Source organism: Scyliorhinus torazame, chromosome 6, assembly GCF_047496885.1.
Source record: "Scyliorhinus torazame isolate Kashiwa2021f chromosome 6, sScyTor2.1, whole genome shotgun sequence".
Lineage (NCBI taxonomy): Eukaryota > Metazoa > Chordata > Chondrichthyes > Carcharhiniformes > Scyliorhinidae > Scyliorhinus > Scyliorhinus torazame.
This window is the reverse complement of record NC_092712.1, coordinates 324,669,805-324,690,980: the sequence shown is the minus strand read 5'-3', so window position 1 is coordinate 324,690,980 and position 21,176 is coordinate 324,669,805. Positions and strand designations below refer to the sequence as shown.

Below are 21,176 nucleotides of genomic sequence, written 5' to 3'. Positions count from 1 at the left end.
CTCCAGTGAGAGGTGGCACTGCAGAGCGACAGCCCAGGTTCCAGTGAGAGCTGACACTGGAGAGCGAGCCCAGGTTCCAGTGAGAGCTGACACTGGAGAGCGACAGCCCAGACGCCAGGGAGATGACACTGGAGAGCGACAGCCCAGGTTCCAGTGAGAGCTGACACTGCAGAGCGACAGCCCAGGTTCCAGTGAGAGCTGACACTGGAGAGCGAGCCCAGGTTCCAGTGAGAGCTGACACTGGAGAGCGAGCCCAGGTTCCAGTGAGAGCTGACACTGCAGAGTGAGCCCAGACTCCAGGGAGAGCTGACACTACAGAGTGACAGCCCAGGTTCCAGGGAGAGCTGACACTGCAGAGCGACAGCCCAGACTCCAGTGAAAGCTGACACTGCAGAGCGAGCCCAGACTCCAGTGAGAGCTGGCACTGGAGAGCGACAGCCCAGGTTCCAGTGAGAGCTGACACTGCAGAGCGACAGCCCAGACTCCAGTGAAAGCTGACACTGCAGAGCGACAGCCCAGGTTCCAGGGAGAGCTGACACTGCAGAGCGACAGGCCAGGTTCCAGTGAGAGCTGGCATTGGAGAGTGAGCCCAGACTCCAGTGAGAGCTGAAACTGCAGAGCGACAGCCCAGGTTCCAGTGAGAGCTGACACTGCAGAGCGACAGCCCAGGCTCCAGTGAGAGCTGACACTGCAGAGTGAGAGCCCAGGTGCCAGGGAGAGCTGACACTGCAGAGCGACAGCCCAGGTTCCAGTGAGAGCTGACACTGCAGAGTGAGCCCAGACTCCAGGGAGAGCTGACACTGCAGAGCGACAGCCCAGGTTCCAGTGAGAGCTGACACTGCAGAGCGACAGCCCAGGTTCCAGTGAGAGCTGACACTGCAGAGCGACAGGCCAGGTTCCAGTGAGAGCTGGCATTGGAGAGTGAGCCCAGACTCCAGTGAGAGCTGACACTGCAGAGTGACAGCCCAGGCTCCAGTGAGAGCTGACACTGCAGAGTGAGAGCCCAGGTGCCAGGGAGAGCTGACACTGCAGAGCGACAGCCCAGGTTCCAGTGAGAGCTGACACTGCAGAGCGAGCCCAGACTCCAGTGAGAGGTGGCACTGCAGAGCGACAGCCCAGGTTCCAGTGAGAGCTGACACTGGAGAGCGAGCCCAGGTTCCAGTGAGAGCTGACACTGGAGAGCGACAGCCCAGACGCCAGGGAGAGCTGACACTGGAGAGCGAGCCCAGACTCCAGGGAGATGACACTGGAGAGTGACAGCCCAGGTTCCAGTGAGAGCTGACACTGCAGAGTGACAGCCCAGGCTCCAGTGAGAGCTGACACTGCAGAGTGAGAGCCCAGGTGCCAGGGAGAGCTGACACTGCAGAGCGACAGCCCAGGTTCCAGTGAGAGCTGACACTGCAGAGCGAGCCCAGACTCCAGTGAGAGGTGGCACTGCAGAGCGACAGCCCAGGTTCCAGTGAGAGCTGACACTGGAGAGCGAGCCCAGGTTCCAGTGAGAGCTGACACTGGAGAGCGACAGCCCAGACGCCAGGGAGAGCTGACACTGGAGAGCGAGCCCAGACTCCAGGGAGATGACACTGGAGAGCGACAGCCCAGGTTCCAGTGAGAGCTGACACTGCAGAGCGACAGCCCAGGTTCCAGTGAGAGCTGACACTGGAGAGCGAGCCCAGGTTCCAGTGAGAGCTGACACTGGAGAGCGAGCCCAGGTTCCAGGGAGAGCTGGCACTGGAGAGCAACAGCGCAGGTTCCAGTGAGAGCTGACACTGCAGAGTGAGCCCAGACTCCAGGGAGAGCTGACACTACAGAGTGACAGCCTAGGATCCAGGGAGAGCTGACACTGCAGAGCGACAGCCCAGACTCCAGTGAAAGCTGACACTGCAGAGCGAGCCCAGACTCCAGTGAGAGCTGGCACTGGAGAGCGACAGCCCAGGTTCCAGTGAGAGCTGACACTGCAGAGCGACAGCCCAGACTCCAGTGAAAGCTGACACTGCAGAGCGACAGCCCAGGTTCCAGGGAGAGCTGACACTGCAGAGCGACAGGCCAGGTTCCAGTGAGAGCTGGCATTGGAGAGTGAGCCCAGACTCCAGTGAGAGCTGACACTGCAGAGCGACAGCCCAGGTTCCAGTGAGAGCTGACACTGCAGAGCGACAGCCCAGGCTCCAGTGAGAGCTGACACTGCAGAGTGAGAGCCCAGGTGCCAGGGAGAGCTGACACTGCAGAGCGACAGCCCAGGTTCCAGTGAGAGCTGACACTGCAGAGTGAGCCCAGACTCCAGGGAGAGCTGACACTGCAGAGCGACAGCCCAGGTTCCAGTGAGAGCTGACACTGCAGAGCGACAGCCCAGGCTCCAGTGAGAGCTGACACTGCAGAGTGAGAGCCCAGGTGCCAGGGAGAGCTGACACTGCAGAGCGACAGCCCAGGTTCCAGTGAGAGCTGACACTGCAGAGTGAGCCCAGACTCCAGGGAGAGCTGACACTGCAGAGCGACAGCCCAGGTTCCAGTGAGAGCTGACACTGCAGAGCGACAGGCCAGGTTCCAGTGAGAGCTGGCATTGGAGAGTGAGCCCAGACTCCAGTGAGAGCTGACACTGCAGAGTGACAGCCCAGGCTCCAGTGAGAGCTGACACTGCAGAGTGAGAGCCCAGGTGCCAGGGAGAGCTGACACTGCAGAGCGACAGCCCAGGTTCCAGTGAGAGCTGACACTGCAGAGTGAGCCCAGACTCCAGGGAGAGCTGGCACTGGAGAGCGAGCCCAGGTTCCAGTGAGAGCTGGCACTGGAGAGCGAGCCCAGGTTCCAGTGAGAGCTGGCACTGGAGAGCAACAGCGCAGGTTCCAGTGAGAGCTGACACTGGAGAGCGAGCCCAGGTTCCAGTGAGAGCTGGCACTGGAGAGCGAGCCCAGGTTCCAGTGAGAGCTGGCACTGGAGAGCAACAGCCCAGGTTCCAGTGAGAGCTGACACTGGAGAGCGAGCCTAGGTTCCAGTGAGAGCTGACACTGGAGAGCAACAGCGCAGGTTCCAGTGAGAGCTGACACTAAAGAGTGAGCCCAGACTCCAGGGAGAGCTGACACTGCAGAGCGACAGCCCAGGTTCCAGGGAGAGCTGACACTGCAGAGCGACAGCCCAGGTTCCAGTGAGAGCTGACACTGCAGAGTGAGCCCAGACTTCAGGGAGAGCTGACACTGCAGAGCGACAGCCCAGGTTCCAGTGAGAGCTGACACTGCAGAGCGACAGCCCAGGTTCCAGTGAGAGCTGACACTGCAGAGTGACAGCCCAGGTTCCAGTGAGAGCTGACACTGGAGAGCGACAGCCCAGGTTCCAGTGAGAGCTGACACTGCAGAGTGAGCCCAGACTCCAGGGAGAGCTGACACTACAGAGTGACAGCCCAGGTTCCAGGGAGAGCTGACACTGCAGAGCGACAGCCCAGACTCCAGTGAAAGCTGACACTGCAGAGCGAGCCCAGACTCCAGTGAGAGCTGGCACTGGAGAGCGACAGCCCAGGTTCCAGTGAGAGCTGACACTGCAGAGCGACAGCCCAGACTCCAGTGAAAGCTGACACTGCAGAGCGACAGCCCAGGTTCCAGGGAGAGCTGACACTGCAGAGCGACAGGCCAGGTTCCAGTGAGAGCTGGCATTGGAGAGTGAGCCCAGACTCCAGTGAGAGCTGACACTGCAGAGCGGCAGCCCAGGTTCCAGTGAGAGCTGACACTGCAGAGCGACAGCCCAGGCTCCAGTGAGAGCTGACACTGCAGAGTGAGAGCCCAGGTGCCAGGGAGAGCTGACACTGCAGAGCGACAGCCCAGGTGCCAGTGAGAGCTGACACTGCAGAGTGAGCCCAGACTCCAGGGAGAGCTGACACTGCAGAGCGACAGCCCAGGTTCCAGTGAGAGCTGACACTGCAGAGCGACAGCCCAGGTTCCAGTGAGAGCTGACACTGCAGAGCGACAGGCCAGGTTCCAGTGAGAGCTGGCATTGGAGAGTGAGCCCAGACTCCAGTGAGAGCTGACACTGCAGAGTGACAGCCCAGGCTCCAGTGAGAGCTGACACTGCAGAGTGAGAGCCCAGGTGCCAGGGAGAGCTGACACTGCAGAGCGACAGCCCAGGTTCCAGTGAGAGCTGACACTGCAGAGTGAGCCCAGACTCCAGTGAGAGCTGACACTGCAGAGTGAGCCCAGACTCCAGGGAGAGCTGACACTGGAGAGCGAGCCCAGGTTCCAGTGAGAGCTGGCACTGGAGAGCAACAGCCCAGGTTCCAGTGAGAGCTGACACTGGAGAGCGAGCCTAGGTTCCAGTGAGAGCTGACACTGGAGAGCAACAGCGCAGGTTCCAGTGAGAGCTGACACTGCAGAGTGAGCCCAGACTCCAGGGAGAGCTGACACTGCAGAGCGACAGCCCAGGTTCCAGGGAGAGCTGACACTGCAGAGCGACAGCCCAGGTTCCAGGGAGAGCTGACACTGCAGAGCGACAGCCCAGGTTCCAGTGAGAGCTGGCAGTGCAGAGTGAGCCCAGACTCCAGTGAGAGCTGACACTGCAGAGCGACAGCCCAGGTTCCAGTGAGAGCTGACACTGCAGAGCGACAGCCCAGGCTCCAGTGAGAGCTGACACTGCAGAGTGAGAGCCCAGGTGCCAGGGAGAGCTGACACTGCAGAGCGACAGCCCAGGTTCCAGTGAGAGCTGACACTGCAGAGTGAGCCCAGACTCCAGGGAGAGCTGACACTGCAGAGCGACAGCCCAGGTTCCAGTGAGAGCTGACACTGCAGAGCGACAGCCCAGGTTCCAGTGAGAGCTGACACTGCAGAGCGACAGGCCAGGTTCCAGTGAGAGCTGGCATTGGAGAGTGAGCCCAGACTCCAGTGAGAGCTGACACTGCAGAGTGACAGCCCAGGCTCCAGTGAGAGCTGACACTGCAGAGTGAGAGCCCAGGTGCCAGGGAGAGCTGACACTGCAGAGTGAGCCCAGACTCCAGGGAGAGCTGACACTGCAGAGCGACAGCCCAGGTTCCAGTGAGAGCTGACACTGCAGAGCGACAGCCCAGGTTCCAGTGAGAGCTGACACTGCAGAGCGACAGGCCATGTTCCAGTGAGAGCTGGCATTGGAGAGTGAGCCCAGACTCCAGTGAGAGCTGACACTGCAGAGTGACAGCCCAGGCTCCAGTGAGAGCTGACACTGCAGAGTGAGAGCCCAGGTGCCAGGGAGAGCTGACACTGCAGAGCGACAGCCCAGGTTCCAGTGAGAGCTGACACTGCAGAGCGAGCCCAGACTCCAGTGAGAGGTGGCACTGCAGAGCGACAGCCCAGGTTCCAGTGAGAGCTGACACTGGAGAGCGAGCCCAGGTTCCAGTGAGAGCTGACACTGGAGAGCGACAGCCCAGACGCCAGGGAGAGCTGACACTGGAGAGCGAGCCCAGACTCCAGGGAGATGACACTGGAGAGCGACAGCCCAGGTTCCAGTGAGAGCTGACACTGCAGAGCGACAGCCCAGGTTCCAGTGAGAGCTGACACTGGAGAGCGAGCCCAGGTTCCAGTGAGAGCTGGCACTGGAGAGCGACAGCCCAGGTTCCAGTGAGAGCTGACACTGCAGAGCGACAGCCCAGACTCCATTGAAAGCTGACACTGCAGAGCGACAGCCCAGGTTCCAGGGAGAGCTGACACTGCAGAGCGACAGGCCAGGTTCCAGTGAGAGCCGGCATTGGAGAGTGAGCCCAGACTCCAGTGAGAGCTGAAACTGCAGAGCGACAGCCCAGGTTCCAGTGAGAGCTGACACTGCAGAGCGACAGCCCAGGCTCCAGTGAGAGCTGACACTGCAGAGTGAGAGCCCAGGTGCCAGGGAGAGCTGACACTGCAGAGCGACAGCCCAGGTTCCAGTGAGAGCTGACACTGCAGAGTGAGCCCAGACTCCAGGGAGAGCTGACACTGCAGAGCGACAGCCCAGGTTCCAGTGAGAGCTGACACTGCAGAGCGACAGCCCAGGTTCCAGTGAGAGCTGACACTGCAGAGCGACAGGCCAGGTTCCAGTGAGAGCTGGCATTGGAGAGTGAGCCCAGACTCCAGTGAGAGCTGACACTGCAGAGTGACAGCCCAGGCTCCAGTGAGAGCTGACTCTGCAGAGTGAGAGCCCAGGTGCCAGGGAGAGCTGACACTGCAGAGCGACAGCCCAGGTTCCAGTGAGAGCTGACACTGCAGAGTGAGCCCAGACTCCAGGGAGAGCTGGCACTGGAGAGCGAGCCCAGGTTCCAGTGAGAGCTGGCACTGGAGAGCGAGCCCAGGTTCCAGTGAGAGCTGGCACTGGAGAGCAACAGCGCAGGTTCCAGTGAGAGCTGACACTGGAGAGCGAGCCCAGGTTGCAGTGAGAGCTGGCACTGGAGAGCGAGCCCAGGTTCCAGTGAGAGCTGGCACTGGAGAGCAACAGCCCAGGTTCCAGTGAGAGCTGACACTGGAGAGCGAGCCTAGGTTCCAGTGAGAGCTGACACTGGAGAGCAACAGCGCAGGTTCCAGTGAGAGCTGACACTACAGAGTGAGCCCAGACTCCAGGGAGAGCTGACACTGCAGAGCGACAGCCCAGGTTCCAGGGAGAGCTGACACTGCAGAGCGACAGCCCAGGTTCCAGTGAGAGCTGACACTGCAGAGTGAGCCCAGACTCCAGGGAGAGCTGACACTGCAGAGCGACAGCCCAGGTTCCAGTGAGAGCTGACACTGCAGAGCGACAGCCCAGGTTCCAGTGAGAGCTGACACTGCAGAGTGACAGGCCAGGTTCCAGTGAGAGCTGGCATTGGAGAGTGAGCCCAGACTCCAGTGAGAGCTGACACTGCAGAGTGACAGCCCAGGCTCCAGTGAGAGCTGACACTGCAGAGTGAGAGCCCAGGTGCCAGGGAGAGCTGACACTGCAGAGCGACAGCCCAGGTTCCAGTGAGAGCTGACACTGCAGAGTGAGCCCAGACTCCAGGGAGAGCTGACACTGGAGAGCGAGCCCAGGTTCCAGTGAGAGCTGGCACTGGAGAGCGAGCCCAGGTTCCAGTGAGAGCTGGCACTGGAGAGCAACAGCGCAGGTTCCAGTGAGAGCTGACACTGGAGAGCGAGCCCAGGTTCCAGTGAGAGCTGGCACTGGAGAGCAACAGCCCAGGTTCCAGTGAGAGCTGACACTGGAGAGCGAGCCTAGGTTCCAGTGAGAGCTGACACTGGAGAGCAACAGCGCAGGTTCCAGTGAGAGCTGACACTGCAGAGTGAGCCCAGACTCCAGGGAGAGCTGACACTGCAGAGCGACAGCCCAGGTTCCAGGGAGAGCTGACACTGCAGAGCGACAGCCCAGGTTCCAGGGAGAGCTGACACTGCAGAGCGACAGCCCAGGTTCCAGTGAGAGCTGACACTGCAGAGTGAGCCCAGACTCCAGGGAGAGCTGACACTGCAGAGCGACAGCCCAGGTTCCAGTGAGAGCTGACACTGCAGAGCGACAGCCCAGGTTCCAGTGAGAGCTGGCACTGCAGAGCGACAGGCCAGGTTCCAGTGAGAGCTGGCACTGGAGAGTGAGCCCAGACTCCAGTGAGAGCTGACACTGGAGAGCGGCAGCCCAGGTTCCAGTGAGAGCTGACACTGCAGAGCGACAGCCCAGGTTCCAGTGAGAGCTGGCACTGGAGAGCGAGCCCAGGTTCCAGTGAGAGCTGGCAGTGCAGAGTGAGCCCAGACTCCAGGGAGAGCTGGCACTGCAGAGCGACAGCCCAGGTTCCAGTGAGAGATGACACTGGAGAGCGACAGCCCAGGTTCCAGTGAGAGCTGACACTGCAGAGCGACAGCCCAGACGCCAGGGAGATGACACTGCAGAGCGACAGCCCAGGTTCCAGTGAGAGCTGACACTGCAGAGCGACAGGCCAGGTTCCAGTGAGAGCTGGCACTGGAGAGTGAGCCCAGACTCCAGTGAGAGCTGACACTGCAGAGCGACAGCCCAGGTTCCAGTGAGAGCTGACACTGCAGAGTGACAGGCCAGTTTCCAGTGAGAGCTGGCACTGGAGAGTGAGCCCAGACTCCAGGGAGAGCTGACACTGGAGAGCGAGCCCAGGTTCCAGTGAGAGCTGACACTGGAGAGCAACAGCGCAGGTTCCAGGGAGAGCTGACACTGCAGAGTGAGCCCAGGTTCCAGTGAGAGCTGACACTGGATAGTGAGCCCAGACTCCAGTGAGAGCTGACACTGAAAAAAATGGGAACATTTCTCCCATGATTACTTCAATTAGAATTTCTAATAACTTTACCTCTGGAAATGCTATCATAGCAACAGCAAATGTAACCCTCCCCCACACGCCATCCTTTTTTATTTATCGCCTTCATTTAATGTTTGGAATAATAAACACTGTTTTCCCCAAAGCCCACACACAAGTATCACATGAATTTAAGACAGGCTTTTAACAGATTTAGCAGTTTGCCTGAATAGCACATTCTGGGTCTGGACCACGTCCCCAGTTTTGGTTCAGATCCCGGACTAGAACCCAACTATTTGCACTTGGTAAAAGTGTGGAGAAATAAAACTGCCCCACACGAGTGAGAACCCTGACCAGTGCACAGCTTTTATATCAACAAACTTTAATTTAAATAGAGAAATAAGCACATTAGGAAGAAATAAACAGTTTTACAGTTAACAGGTACAACATCTTGGCCGGGATTCTCCCCTACCCGGCGGGGCGGGGGGTCCCGGCAGGATGGAGTGGCGGGAACCACTCCGGCGTCGGGCCACCCCAAAGGTGCGGAATTCTCCGCACCTTTAGGGACCAAGCCCTCACTTTGAGGGGCTAGGCCCGCGCCGGAGTGATTTCCGCCCCTCCGGCTGGTGGGAAAGGCCTTTAGCGCCACGCAAGCCGGCGGCGGAAGGACTTCGCCGGGCGACGCATGCGCGGGAGCGTCAGCGGATGCTCACGGCATCCCCGTGCACGCGCAGTCAATTGCGTCAGGCGCCGCGGCGGAGAATCTATTTCCACGCATGGAATCGCGTCCGGCGCCGGTCCCTCGATTCTCTGGCCCCCGAAATGCGGCTTACCCGGGAAGTACGGCGCGCCGCGTATCCCCCAGCTGCGGCCATTGCTTGTGGTCCACCATGCTATTCCCTGCCCCCTACCGGCCAAGGTCCCAATGGCATATTTCTAACATGGTCCCAGCCGTCCGGGAAACGTGCGAGGCTGCTGCGGACTCAGTCCACAGCCGCCATGGTCGGGGACGGGCCGATAGACATCAGGGGGGGCCTGAGGGGGGACTGTGCCTTTATTTTGCGGGCAGTCCGGGCCGGGCGCACAGCCGGTCGGGGCACTATTTCCGCGGTCTGAGTCCGCCATGGAGCATGGCGCGGCCGCTGGAGACCGCTGCCATGCGCCTGCTCAGCCTCTGACCCGGAGGTGCAGGGCGGGCGTTTCTGCAGCAGGAGCTGGGAGCTTCACGATGGCTCCCTCTAGCCCCCTGCCCTGTAGCCCTTTGACACCAGTTTTTCTGGCATAAAAGGCCACAGTTTTCACGACGACGTGGGGACATAGTGCCTGAAACGGACAATGCAGCCCCATATATTTCAAATGCTATTTATGTATATAATTAACAACCAGGTTTTACTTACTTCTCTTGGTGCAGAGTCTGTGCTGGGAGAATCCATTTTTTTAGGGCCAAGATGAAAGTGTCCTGCTCAATTAGAGTCCTGGAAGCAACTCTTTTGTCCTGGAAGACCTGACTCCTCCTCTATTTGTGACACCAACTGCACTCAAATCACACGCCATTCTTTTGTCTCTTCTTAAAGCTTTGCCTTGATTTGTTTAGCCAGGCTCGAACGTTTGCAGCATAACATTAGCTCTGTATCTGCAAACAGGTAAAATAGCGTTTAATATTTATTCCAATACCTCTCCTGATTACCACACCTTTCATTACAGTTCTAGCAGACACTCAGCAGGATTCTCCGTCGGCGAGATCCGGCAGGCTCTGCCGGCAGGGTTTCCCGAAGGTGTGAGGTGGCCACAATGGGAAACCCCATTGTCCGGCTGCGGGAACAGAGAATCCCCCTGCTGGCAGGGGTGCGCCGTGCCGGAAAACGTGGCTGACAGACAGGAGAATCCCGCCCACACTGTCTGCAAGCATTTGAACCGAGGTTTTAATACTATTACTGCAAAAGTACAAACTATAATGCATGACAATTTCTTGTATTCATCACAAGGGTCAAGATAGAAGATGTTTCATCATATTAAACTGATGCAAATAAAGATATTAATATTGGAAATTTGCAGTTGGCAATGGCTGCCATGCACATCGGAAATCGGCTGGTATTTTCCAGCAGGCAGGATCGTCCAGTCCTGCTGATCACAGCCCCCACTCCATGGGACCGGAAGATGATCCCGTTGCCCACCAATGGTGGGCCACCTTTGCTGCTGCAAAACACACGCGGTGGGAAATGCCGCCCACTTTGACGTCTCGACTTTCATGTTGTATTCACATTGACACAATGCAGCGGCAACAGAAACAACAACTTGTATTTACATAAAAGCAAAATACTGCAGATAAAGGAAATCTGAAATTAGTCTTTTCGTTCTGAAGAAGAGGAATGTTTGACTCATAGAATCACAGATTCCCAACGGAGCAGAAGGAGGCCATTCGACCCATCGCGTTTGCACTGACCCTCTGAAAGAGCAATCTACCACTCTTTCGCCCTAACCCCACAACCCCAGCTAATCTGCACGTCTTTGGACTGTGGGAGGAAACCCACGCAGATACGGGGAGGACGTGCAGACTCCGCACAGACAGTGACCCCAGCCGGGAATCGAACCCGGGTCACTGCCGCTTTCAGGCAACAGTGCTAACCACTGTGCTACCGTGCCGCCCGGGGTCCCTGGTGCTGTGAGGCAGCAGTGCTAACCACTGTGCCACCCCTAAACATTTAACTCTGTTTCTCGCTACACAGATGCCACTAGACCAGCTGAGCTTTTCCAGCACATTCTGTCTTTGTAATTATCTAACATTTTAAACACAACAAAATATCCCAAATAGCATCCAGGGGTTTGACACTGATTCTCATCAGGAGAAATCTGGAAAAAGGACAAAAATCTCAGGCAAAGACGCACAATTAAAATTGAGATTGTCGTAACAGAGGAATGAGAAGTTGTGAAGGCAATTGTGGATAATTACAACCGGGGATGCTGAAGGTGGCTGAATTCATGGAGAGAAGATGTTTCAGAGGGTTGTGGGGCGAGCAGAGGTTACAGAGGTAGGGAGGGTTATGTGGGCTGGAGGAGGCTATAGAGATAGGGAGGGCTGTAGAGTCTGGTGGAGGTTATGGATGTAGGGAGGGTTGAAGGAGTTGGAGGAGGTTACAGAGATATGGAGGGTTGTAGGGTCTGGTGGAGGTTATGGATGTAGGGAGGGTTGAAGGAGTTGGAGGAGGTTACAGAGATATGGAGGGTTGTAGGGGCTGGAGGAGGTTACAGAGATAGAGAGGGTTGTAGGGGCTGGAGGAGGTTACAGAGATCGGGAAAGTTGAAAGGACTGGTGGAGGTTACAGATGTAAGGAAGAGTGAGCCCCTGGAGTGATTTGAACACAAGATTTCAAAGTTTAAAATTGAAGTGTTTCTTTGCAGGAGGCAGTCTTGCTGAGTGAGCAGGGGGAGCCGCGTGCAAATAAGGACACGGCAGCAGAATGTTAATGATCTCAAGTTAATGGTGTTTGATGCACGGCAGACCAGGCAGGAGGCCATTGAACTCGTTAAATTGAGAGATAACAAAGGAATGGGTGAGGAATTCCAGCAAATGAGCTGTGATGGGGTGGAATTGGACGTTGTTATGGAGCTGGAAAGAGGTGATGAGGCAATATCACAATAATGTTTGAGCAGAAGAAGTCAAATGCAAGCTCTTCTCACTCTGATTGACACAGTAAAGTGTTCAGTGTAGCTATTCAAGCCCAGAAGAGTGTCCAGTTGGCAGGTTTCGACAGCAATGCTGCAGTTCACCAATCCAATCAATAAAGACAGGAAAAGATTCTGGGCGGAGTTTTCCAATTCCCATTTTTGCACCAACTGCAATGCGAATGAAGCGGAGAAACCGACAGCTGACCACTGGCCGCACAGCTGACCACCGGCCGCACAGCTGACCACCGGCCGCACAGCTGACCACCGGCCGCACAGTTGACCACCAGCCGCACAGCTGACCACCAGCCGCACAGCTGACCACCGGCCGCACAGCTGACCACCGGATGACAGCTGACCACCGGCCGGCCAGCTGACCACCAGCCACACAGCTGACCACCAGCCGCACAGCTGACCACCAGCTGCACAGCTGACCACTGGCTGCACAGCTGACCACCTGCCGCACAGCTGACCACCAGCCATACAGCTGACCACTGGCCGCACAACTGACCACCAGCCACACAGCTGACCACCAGCCATACAGCTGACCACTGGCTGTACAGCTGACCACCGGCCACAGAGCAGACCACCTGCCACACAGCTGACCACTGGCTGTACAGCTGACCACCCACCACACAGCTGACCACCGGCCGCACAGCTGACCATCGGCCGCACAGCTGACCACCAGCAAAACAGCAGACCACCAGCCACACAGATGACCACTGGCCGCACAACTGACCACCAGCCACACAGCTGACCACCAGCCATACAGCTGACCACTGGCCGTACAGCTGACCACCAGCTTCACAGCTGACCACCAGCCACACAGCTGACCACCGGCCGTACAGCTGACCACCGGCCGCACAGCCGACAACCGGCCGCACAGCCGACCACCAGCCACACAGATGACCACCAGCCACACAGCTGACCAGCGGCCGCACAGCCGACCACCAGCCACACAGCTGACCACCAGCCACACAACTGACCACCAGCCACACAGCTGACCACCAGCCGCACAGCTGACCACCGGCCGCACAGCCACACAGCTGACCACCAGCCACACAGCTGACCATCAGCCACGCAACTGACAACCAGCTTCTCAGCTGACCAGTGGCTGCACAGCTGACCAGTGGCTGCACAGCTGACCGCCAGCCACACAGCTGACCACCAGCCACAGAGCTGACCACCGGCAGCACAACTGACCACCGGCAGAACAACTGACCACCGGCCATACAGCTGACCACCGGCCGCACAGCCGACCACCAGCCACAGAGCTGACCACCAGCCACAGAGCTGACCACCAGCCACAGAGCTGACCACCGGCCGCACAGCTGGCCACCAGCCACACAGCTGACCACCAGCCACACAGCTGACCACCAGCCACAGAGCTGACCACCGGCCGCACAGCTGGCCACTGGCCACACAACTGACCACCAGCCGACCACCAGCCACAGAGCTGACCACCAGCCGCACAGCTCACCACCGGCCACAGAGCTGACCACCGGCCACACTGCTGACCACCGGCCGCACAACTGACCACCAGCCACACAGCTGACCACTGGCTGTACAGCTGACCACCAGCCACACAGCTGACCATCGGCCGCACAGCTGACCACCAGCAAAACAGCAGACCACCAGCCACACAGATGACCACTGGCCGCACAACTGACCACCAGCCACACAGCTGACCACCAGCCACACAGATGATCACTGGCCGCACAACTGACCACCAGCTTCAAAGCTGACCACCTGCCACACAGATGACCACCAGCCGCACAGCTGACCACCAGCCACACAGCTGACCACCGGCCGCACAGCTGACCACCAGTCACACAGCTGACCACCAGCCACACAGCTGACCACCAGCCACACAGCTGACCACCGGCCGCACAGCTGACCACCGGCCACACAGCTGACCACCGGCCGCACAGCTGACCACCAGCCACACAGCTGACCACTGGCCACACTGCTGACCACCGGCCGCACAACTGACCACCAGTCACACAGCTGACCACCGGCCACACAGCTGACCACCAGCTTCACAGCTGACCAGTGGCTGCACAGCTGACCACCGGCCGCACAGCTGACCACCATCCGCACAGCTGACCACCAGCTGCACAGCTGACAACCGGCCGCACAGCTGAGCACCGGCCGCACAGCTGACCACCAGCCACACAGCTGACAACCGGCCGCACAGCTGAGCACCGGCCGCACAGCTGACCACCGGTCGCACAGCTGGCCACCGGTCGCACAGCTGGCCACCGGCCGCACAGCTGACCACCGGCCGCACAGCTGACCACCGGCCGCACAGCTGACCACCAGTCGCACAGCTGACCACCAGCCACACAGCTGACCACCAGCCGCACAGCTGACCGCCAGCCACACAGCTGACCACCGGCCGCACAGCTGAACACCAGCCACACAGCTGACCACCGGCCGCACAGCTGACCACCAGCCACACAGCTGACCACTGGCCACACTGCTGACCACCGGCCGCACAGCTGACCACCAGCCAAACAACTGACCACCAGCTTCACAGCTGACCACCAGCTTCACTGCTGACCAGCGGCTGCACAGCTGACCACCGGCCGCACAGCTGACCACGATCCGCACAGCTGACCACCGGCCGCACAGCTGACCACCAGCCGCACAGCTGACCACCGGACGACAGCTGACCACTGGCCATACAGCTGACCACCAGCCGCACAACTGACCACCAGCCACACAACTGCCCACAGCTTCACAGCTGACCAGCGGCCGCACAGCTGACCACCATCCGTACAGCTGACCACCGGCCACACAACTGACCACCAGCTTCACAGCTGGCCACTGGCCGCATAGCTGACCACCAGCTTCACAGCTGACCAGCGGCTGCACAGCTGACCACCGGCCGCACAGCTGACCATCAGCCGCATAGCTGACCGCCATCCGCACAGCGACCACTGGCCACACAGCTGACCACCGGCCACACAGCTGACCACCAGCCGCACAGCTGACCATCAGCCGCATAGCTGACCGCCATCCGCACAGCGACCACTGGCCACACAGCTGACCACCGGCCACACAGCTGACCACCGGCCGCACAGCTGAGCACCGGCCACACAGCTGACCACTGGCCGCACAGCTGACCACCGGCCGCACAGCTGACCACCGGCCACACAGCTGACCACTGGCCGCACAGCTGACCACCGGCCGCACAGCTGACCACCAGCCGCATAGCTGAGCACTGGCCGCACAGCTGACCACCGGCCGCACAGCTGAGCACCGGCCGCACAGATGACCACCGGCCACACAGCTGAGCACCGGCCGCACAGCTGACCACCAGCCACACAGCTGACCACTGGCCACACTGCTGACCACCGGCCGCACAACTGACCACCAGTCACACCGCTGACCACCGGCCACACAGCTGACCACTGGCCGCACAGCTGATCACTGGCCGCACAGCTGACCAACGGCTGCACAGCTGACCACTGGCCACACAGCTGGCCACCGGCCGCACAGCTGACCACCAGCCGCATAGCTGAGCACCGGCCACGCAGCTGACCACCGGCCACACAGCTGAGCACCGGCCGCACAGATGACCACTGGCCACACAGCTGAGCACCGGCCGCACAGCTGAGCACTGGCCACAAAGCTGACCACTGGCCACACAGCTGTCCACCGGCTGCACAGCTGAGCACCGGCCGCACAGCTGACCACTGGCCGCACAGCTGACCACCAGCCGCACAGCTGACCACCGGCCACACAGCTGTCCACCGGCTGCACAGCTGAGCACCGGCCACACAGCTGACCACCAGTCACACAACTGACCACTGGCCACACAGCTGACCACCAGCTTCACAGCTGACCACCGGCCACACAGCTGACCACTGGCCACACAGCTGACCACCAGCTTCACAGCTGACCACCGGCCACACAGCTGACCACCAGCTTCACAGCTGACCAGCGGCTGCACAGCTGACCACCAGCTGCACAGCTGACCACCGGACGACAGCTGACCACCGGCCGCACAGCTGACCGCCATCCACACAGCGACCACTGGCCACACAGCTGACCACCGGCTTCACAGCTGACCAGCGGCTGCACAGCTGACCACCAGCCGCACAGCTGACCACCATCCGCACAGCTGACCACCGGCCGCACAGCTGACCACCAGCTGCACAGCTGACCACCGGCCACACAACTGACCACCAGCTTCACTGCTGACCAGCGGCTGCACAGCTGACCACCGGCCGCACAGCTGACCACCATCTGCACAGCTGACCACCGGCCGCACAGCTGACCGCCATCCGCACAGCGACCACTGGCCACACAGCTGACCACCGGCCACACAGCTGACCACCGGCCGCACAGCTGACCATCAGCCGCACAGCTGAGCACCGGCCGCACAGCTGACCACCAGCCACACAGCTGACCACTGGCCGCACAGCTGACCACCAGCCGCACAGCTGACCACCGGCCGCACAGCTGATCACTGGCTGCACAGCTGACCACTGGCCGCACAGCTGACCACCGGCCGCACAGCTGACCACCGGCCACACAGCTGACCACCGGCCGCACAGCTGATCACCAGCCGCACAGCTGACCACTGGTTGCACAGCTGACCACCGGCCGCACAGCTGACCACCGGCCGCACAGCTGATCACTGGCCGCACAGCTGACCACTGGCCGCACAGCTGACCAACGGCTGCACAGCTGACCACTGGCCACACAGCTGGCCACCGGCCGCACAGCTGACCACCAGCCGCATAGCTGAGCACCGGCCACGCAGCTGACCACCGGCCACACAGCTGAGCACCGGCCGCACAGATGATCACTGGCCACAAAGCTGACCACTGGCCACACAGCTGTCCACCGGCTGCACAGCTGAGCACCGGCCGCACAGCTGACCACTGGCCGCACAGCTGACCACCGGCCACACAGCTGAGCACCGGCCACACAGCTGACCACCAGCCGCACAGCTGACCACCGGCCACACAGCTGTCCACCGGCTGCACAGCTGAGCACCGGCCACACAGCTGACCACCAGTCACACAACTGACCACTGGCCACACAGCTGACCACCAGCTTCACAGCTGACCACCGGCCACACAGCTGACCACTGGCCACACAGCTGACCACCAGCTTCACAGCTGACCACCGGCCACACAGCTGACCACCAGCTTCACAGCTGACCAGCGGCTGCACAGCTGACCACCAGCTGCACAGCTGACCACCGGACGACAGCTGACCACCGGCCGCACAGCTGACCGCCATCCGCACAGCGACCACTGGCCACACAGCTGACCACCGGCTTCACAGCTGACCAGCGGCTGCACAGCTGACCACCAGCCGCACAGCTGACCACCATCCGCACAGCTGACCACCGGCCGCACAGCTGACCACCAGCTGCACAGCTGACCACCGGCCACACAACTGACCACCAGCTTCACTGCTGACCAGCGGCTGCACAGCTGACCACCGGCCGCACAGCTGACCACCATCTGCACAGCTGACCACCGGCCGCACAGCTGACTGCCATCCGCACAGCGACCACTGGCCACACAGCTGACCACCGGCCACACAGCTGACCACCGGCCGCACAGCTGACCACTGGCCGCACAGCTGACCACCAGCCGCACAGCTGACCACCGGCCGCACAGCTGATCACTGGCTGCACAGCTGACCACTGGCCGCACAGCTGACCACCGGCCGCACAGCTGACCACCGGCCACACAGCTGACCACCGGCCGCACAGCTGATCACCAGCCGCACAGCTGACCACTGGTTGCACAGCTGACCACCGGCCGCACAGCTGACCACCGGCCGCACAGCTGATCACTGGCTGCACAGCTGACCACTGGCCGCACAGCTGACCACCGGCCGCACAGCTGACCACCGGCCACACAGCTGAGCACTGGCCGCAAAGCTGACCACCGGCCACAATGCTGACCACCAGCCGCACAGCTGACCACCGGCCGCACAGCTGACCACTGGCCGCACAGCTGACCACCGGCCACACAGCTGACCACCAGCCACACTGCTCCCTTGGCATTGCCCCCTGACACTCTGCAATCTAATTAACTACTCCGACTCTACATTTAAAGACTGATGTCAGACCTTCTCGTTCCCTTTACTTTCCCAGCAGAAAGAGCCCCAGACCGCCCAATCATTTCTGTGTTCTCTCATTTCTCAGAAAGATTTTGTGATTTTGTTTCCGCCCTTGTCTCCGGTGCTTCAATAATCTTGCAGTAGTTTGCAGACCGGAACTGCACCCAGTACTCCAGGGGAATCTGATCAAGATTCTTTGCAAATTTACCATTAACTTCTGGCTGATGTATTCAATTCCTCTGTAAATGACCCCAGAACTTTGGTTACATTGTTTCCTGGCCGTATCAAACTGCATTGGTGATTTTTGTATCCGTATTCCCAATTCTATTTGTTCCTCTTCCCCCACTTAGGTTCTTAGCATCCAAAGGATAATTGGCTTCTTATTCCATCCACCAGAATGAATCACCTCACCTTTTGCTCTGTTGAATTTCTGTTGCCATTTATTTGTCATTCTGCCTTTTGTTAGTTAAATCCCCCAATTTGGAGTCATTTTCAAGTTGTGAAACCGGACATTTGTCAATTATGTAGTCTGACGTGAATGTCACACCGTGTGAATTTGAAGCTGATACTTGATTAAAGTCCTTTTCATCTTGTGCTGCTTGTTTTGAACCTCATGTTTCATTCATTGTACCATGTTTCTTGTTACAGACAGCACAGCTAGCATCATGATACGACAAAGGAAATTCAGCCGGCACCTCCAGGAAGTCTATCAGCTCCCAGTTGTGGTCTCTGACAGTGGAACGCCCATTCTGAGCAGCACAGGCACTCTCACTATCAGAGTGTGTGCTTGTGGGAGAAACGGCAAGGTTCGAACATGCAGTGCTGAAGCGTACCTTTCTGCAGCGGGTTTGAGCACTGGGGCATTAATCGCCATTTTACTGTGCATTGTCATCCTGTTGGGTAAGTGCTTTGTAGAATTGGCAACAGTAAGACCTTAATAACGGTGAAATTCACCTTGGGCTCCCAACCGCAAGATTAACTGCTTTAGAACCCTCCAAAGGGTCAAGGAGTAAAATAAGCCCTTGATACAGTCTTGCATTATCAGCCAAGGTGAACTTCAGCCCAATGTTCCGATCCGATGGTGTTTGTGATCAACCGAGATGAGATGTGGAAATGGAGATACATTCCTGTCTCAATCCTTCTTCTGATCATTTCTGTTTGATTCTGTCTGTGTACTCAAACATCAATTAACTTAAAAATATGTAAACGCACAATCTTCCTGTACTTTGAATATCTAGCCGGTTATTACAACCTCCATCCTTATTGTGACTATATCCTTCTGAGCATTTTGATTGGCTGAATGAATGACTTTTAAAATTGTAAAGAGTCAATCGACACCCTTTTTTTTGAAGGTGCCGCCGAACAAAGTGATGTTGGAAGTGAAGAAGATGAAGAAATCATGTACGGCTTAAAATCTCAATTTCCCAATTCCCCATCCCTTCACATCACATAACTCAATCGTGCCAGGAACACATGGAAAGGTTTGCTGGCATCAGAAGGACAGTTTGTTTACTTTTTCATCTGTTACCAATTGAGCTTCAAGAACTTTGTTTAGTAATTTAGGACTATCTCCACAGTAATTAACTTGTTCATAGGGCGGGAATCTCCGTTGCCTGACGCCAAAATCATGTTCGACGATTGGGCGGGGAATGGGTTCCGACGGCGAAATCGGGCCCGACGGCAGTTTAACGGCGGTCAGACACGCTCCACCCCCTCCAAACTGGTCTCATCATGACGTGGGACGCACACCGTTGCAACTGCGTGTCCGCGTCACCGTCCGGCCCACCCGCGAGGCTCCGTCCCCAATGGGCCGAGTTCCCGATGGCGGGGCCGCGTGTGGTCACACAAATCGTGAACAAAGAACAAAGAAAAGTACAGCACAGGAACAGGCCCTTCGGCCCTCCAAGCCCGTGCCGACCATGCTGCCCGACTAAACTACAATCTTCTACACTTCCTGGGTCCATATCCCTCTATTCCCATCCTATTCATGTATTTGTCAAGATGCCCCTTAAATGTCACTATCGTCCCTGCTTCCACCACCTCCTCCGGTAGCGACTTCCAGGCACCCACTACCCTCTGCGTAAAAAAACTTACTTCGCACATCTCCTCTAAACCTTGCCCCTCTCACCTTAAACCTATGCCCCCTAGTAATTGACCCCTCTACCCCGGGGAAAAGCCTCTGACTATCCACTCTGTCTATGCCCCTCATAATTTTGTAGACCTCTATCAGGTCGCCCCTCAACCTCCGTCGTTCCAGTGAGAACAAACTGAGTTTATTCAACCGTTCCTCATAGCTAATGCCCTCCATACCAGACAACATTCTGGTAAATCTCTTCTGCACCCTCTCTAAAGCCTCCACATCCTTCTGGTAGTGTGGCGACCAGAATTGAACACTATACTCCAAGTGTGGCCCAACTAAGGTTCTATACAGCTGCAACATGACTTGCCAATTCTTATACTCAATGCCCCGGCCAATGAAGGCAAGCATGCCGTATGCCTTCTTGACTACCTTCTCCACCTGTGTTGCCCCTTTCAGTGACCTGTGGACCTGTACTCCTAGATCTCTCTGACTGTCAATACTGTTGAGGGTTCTACCATTCACTGTATTTTCCCTACTTGTATTAGAACCTGGCGTTGCGGCTGCGGACCATGTCCAGCGCCAAAGAAATGTACAACACAGGAACAGGCCGCAATACGTGCCGCTGGCCGAGGGGGCTTCTGCGAGGGCTGGGGGGACTGGTAGGCACTGGCCAGGGAATGGCCAGCGGGTGGGCTATGGGGTTGCGGATGGTGGGTCGGGTCCACGCACATGTTGTACGACGTGACTGCTGAAGGTCGGCGCGTGCGCATACCTGGCCCGGAACCTGGCCATTCTCCGGCCATTTTTGGTGTGTGAGGAGGCCATGGTGGACGTTAACAACCACCTGCGCATGCGCCAGCACATGCTGGTGCTCACGCGCATGCGCCAACTCGCGCCGGCCAGCGGAGGCCATTCAGTGCCAGTTGGCACAGCGCCAACCCCGCCAGCGCCAGCCTAGCTCCTGAAGGTGCTGAGGATTCCGCACCTTCCAGGGCGGCCCGACGCCGGAGTGGTTCACGCCGCTCCTCGGCACCGGTACTGCCCGCCCACCAGTTACCGGAGAATTCCGGCCTAGATTTCAGCTCAGTTCAAGGTAATAAGTTGAAGCTTTCTTCTGCTGTGACATTCTATAGAATGATAATTAGGAATCCAAAA

At 58.5% G+C, this 21,176-nt stretch overlaps 1 protein-coding gene across 1 annotated transcript in view; it reads left to right on the top strand.

Moving 5' to 3' along the window:
• LOC140425634 (cadherin-18-like) overlaps nt 1-19,409 on the top strand; it is a 479,986-nt gene extending 460,577 nt beyond the window's left edge. Inside the window, exons 10-11 of the mRNA XM_072510145.1 lie at nt 18,590-18,841; nt 19,294-19,409. Of these exons, the coding sequence (XP_072366246.1) occupies nt 18,590-18,841; nt 19,294-19,394 (353 nt within the window). The 3' untranslated portion in view covers nt 19,395-19,409. The remainder of the gene's footprint in view (nt 1-18,589; nt 18,842-19,293) is intronic.
• The last annotated feature ends 1,767 nt before the right edge of the window (nt 19,410-21,176 follow it).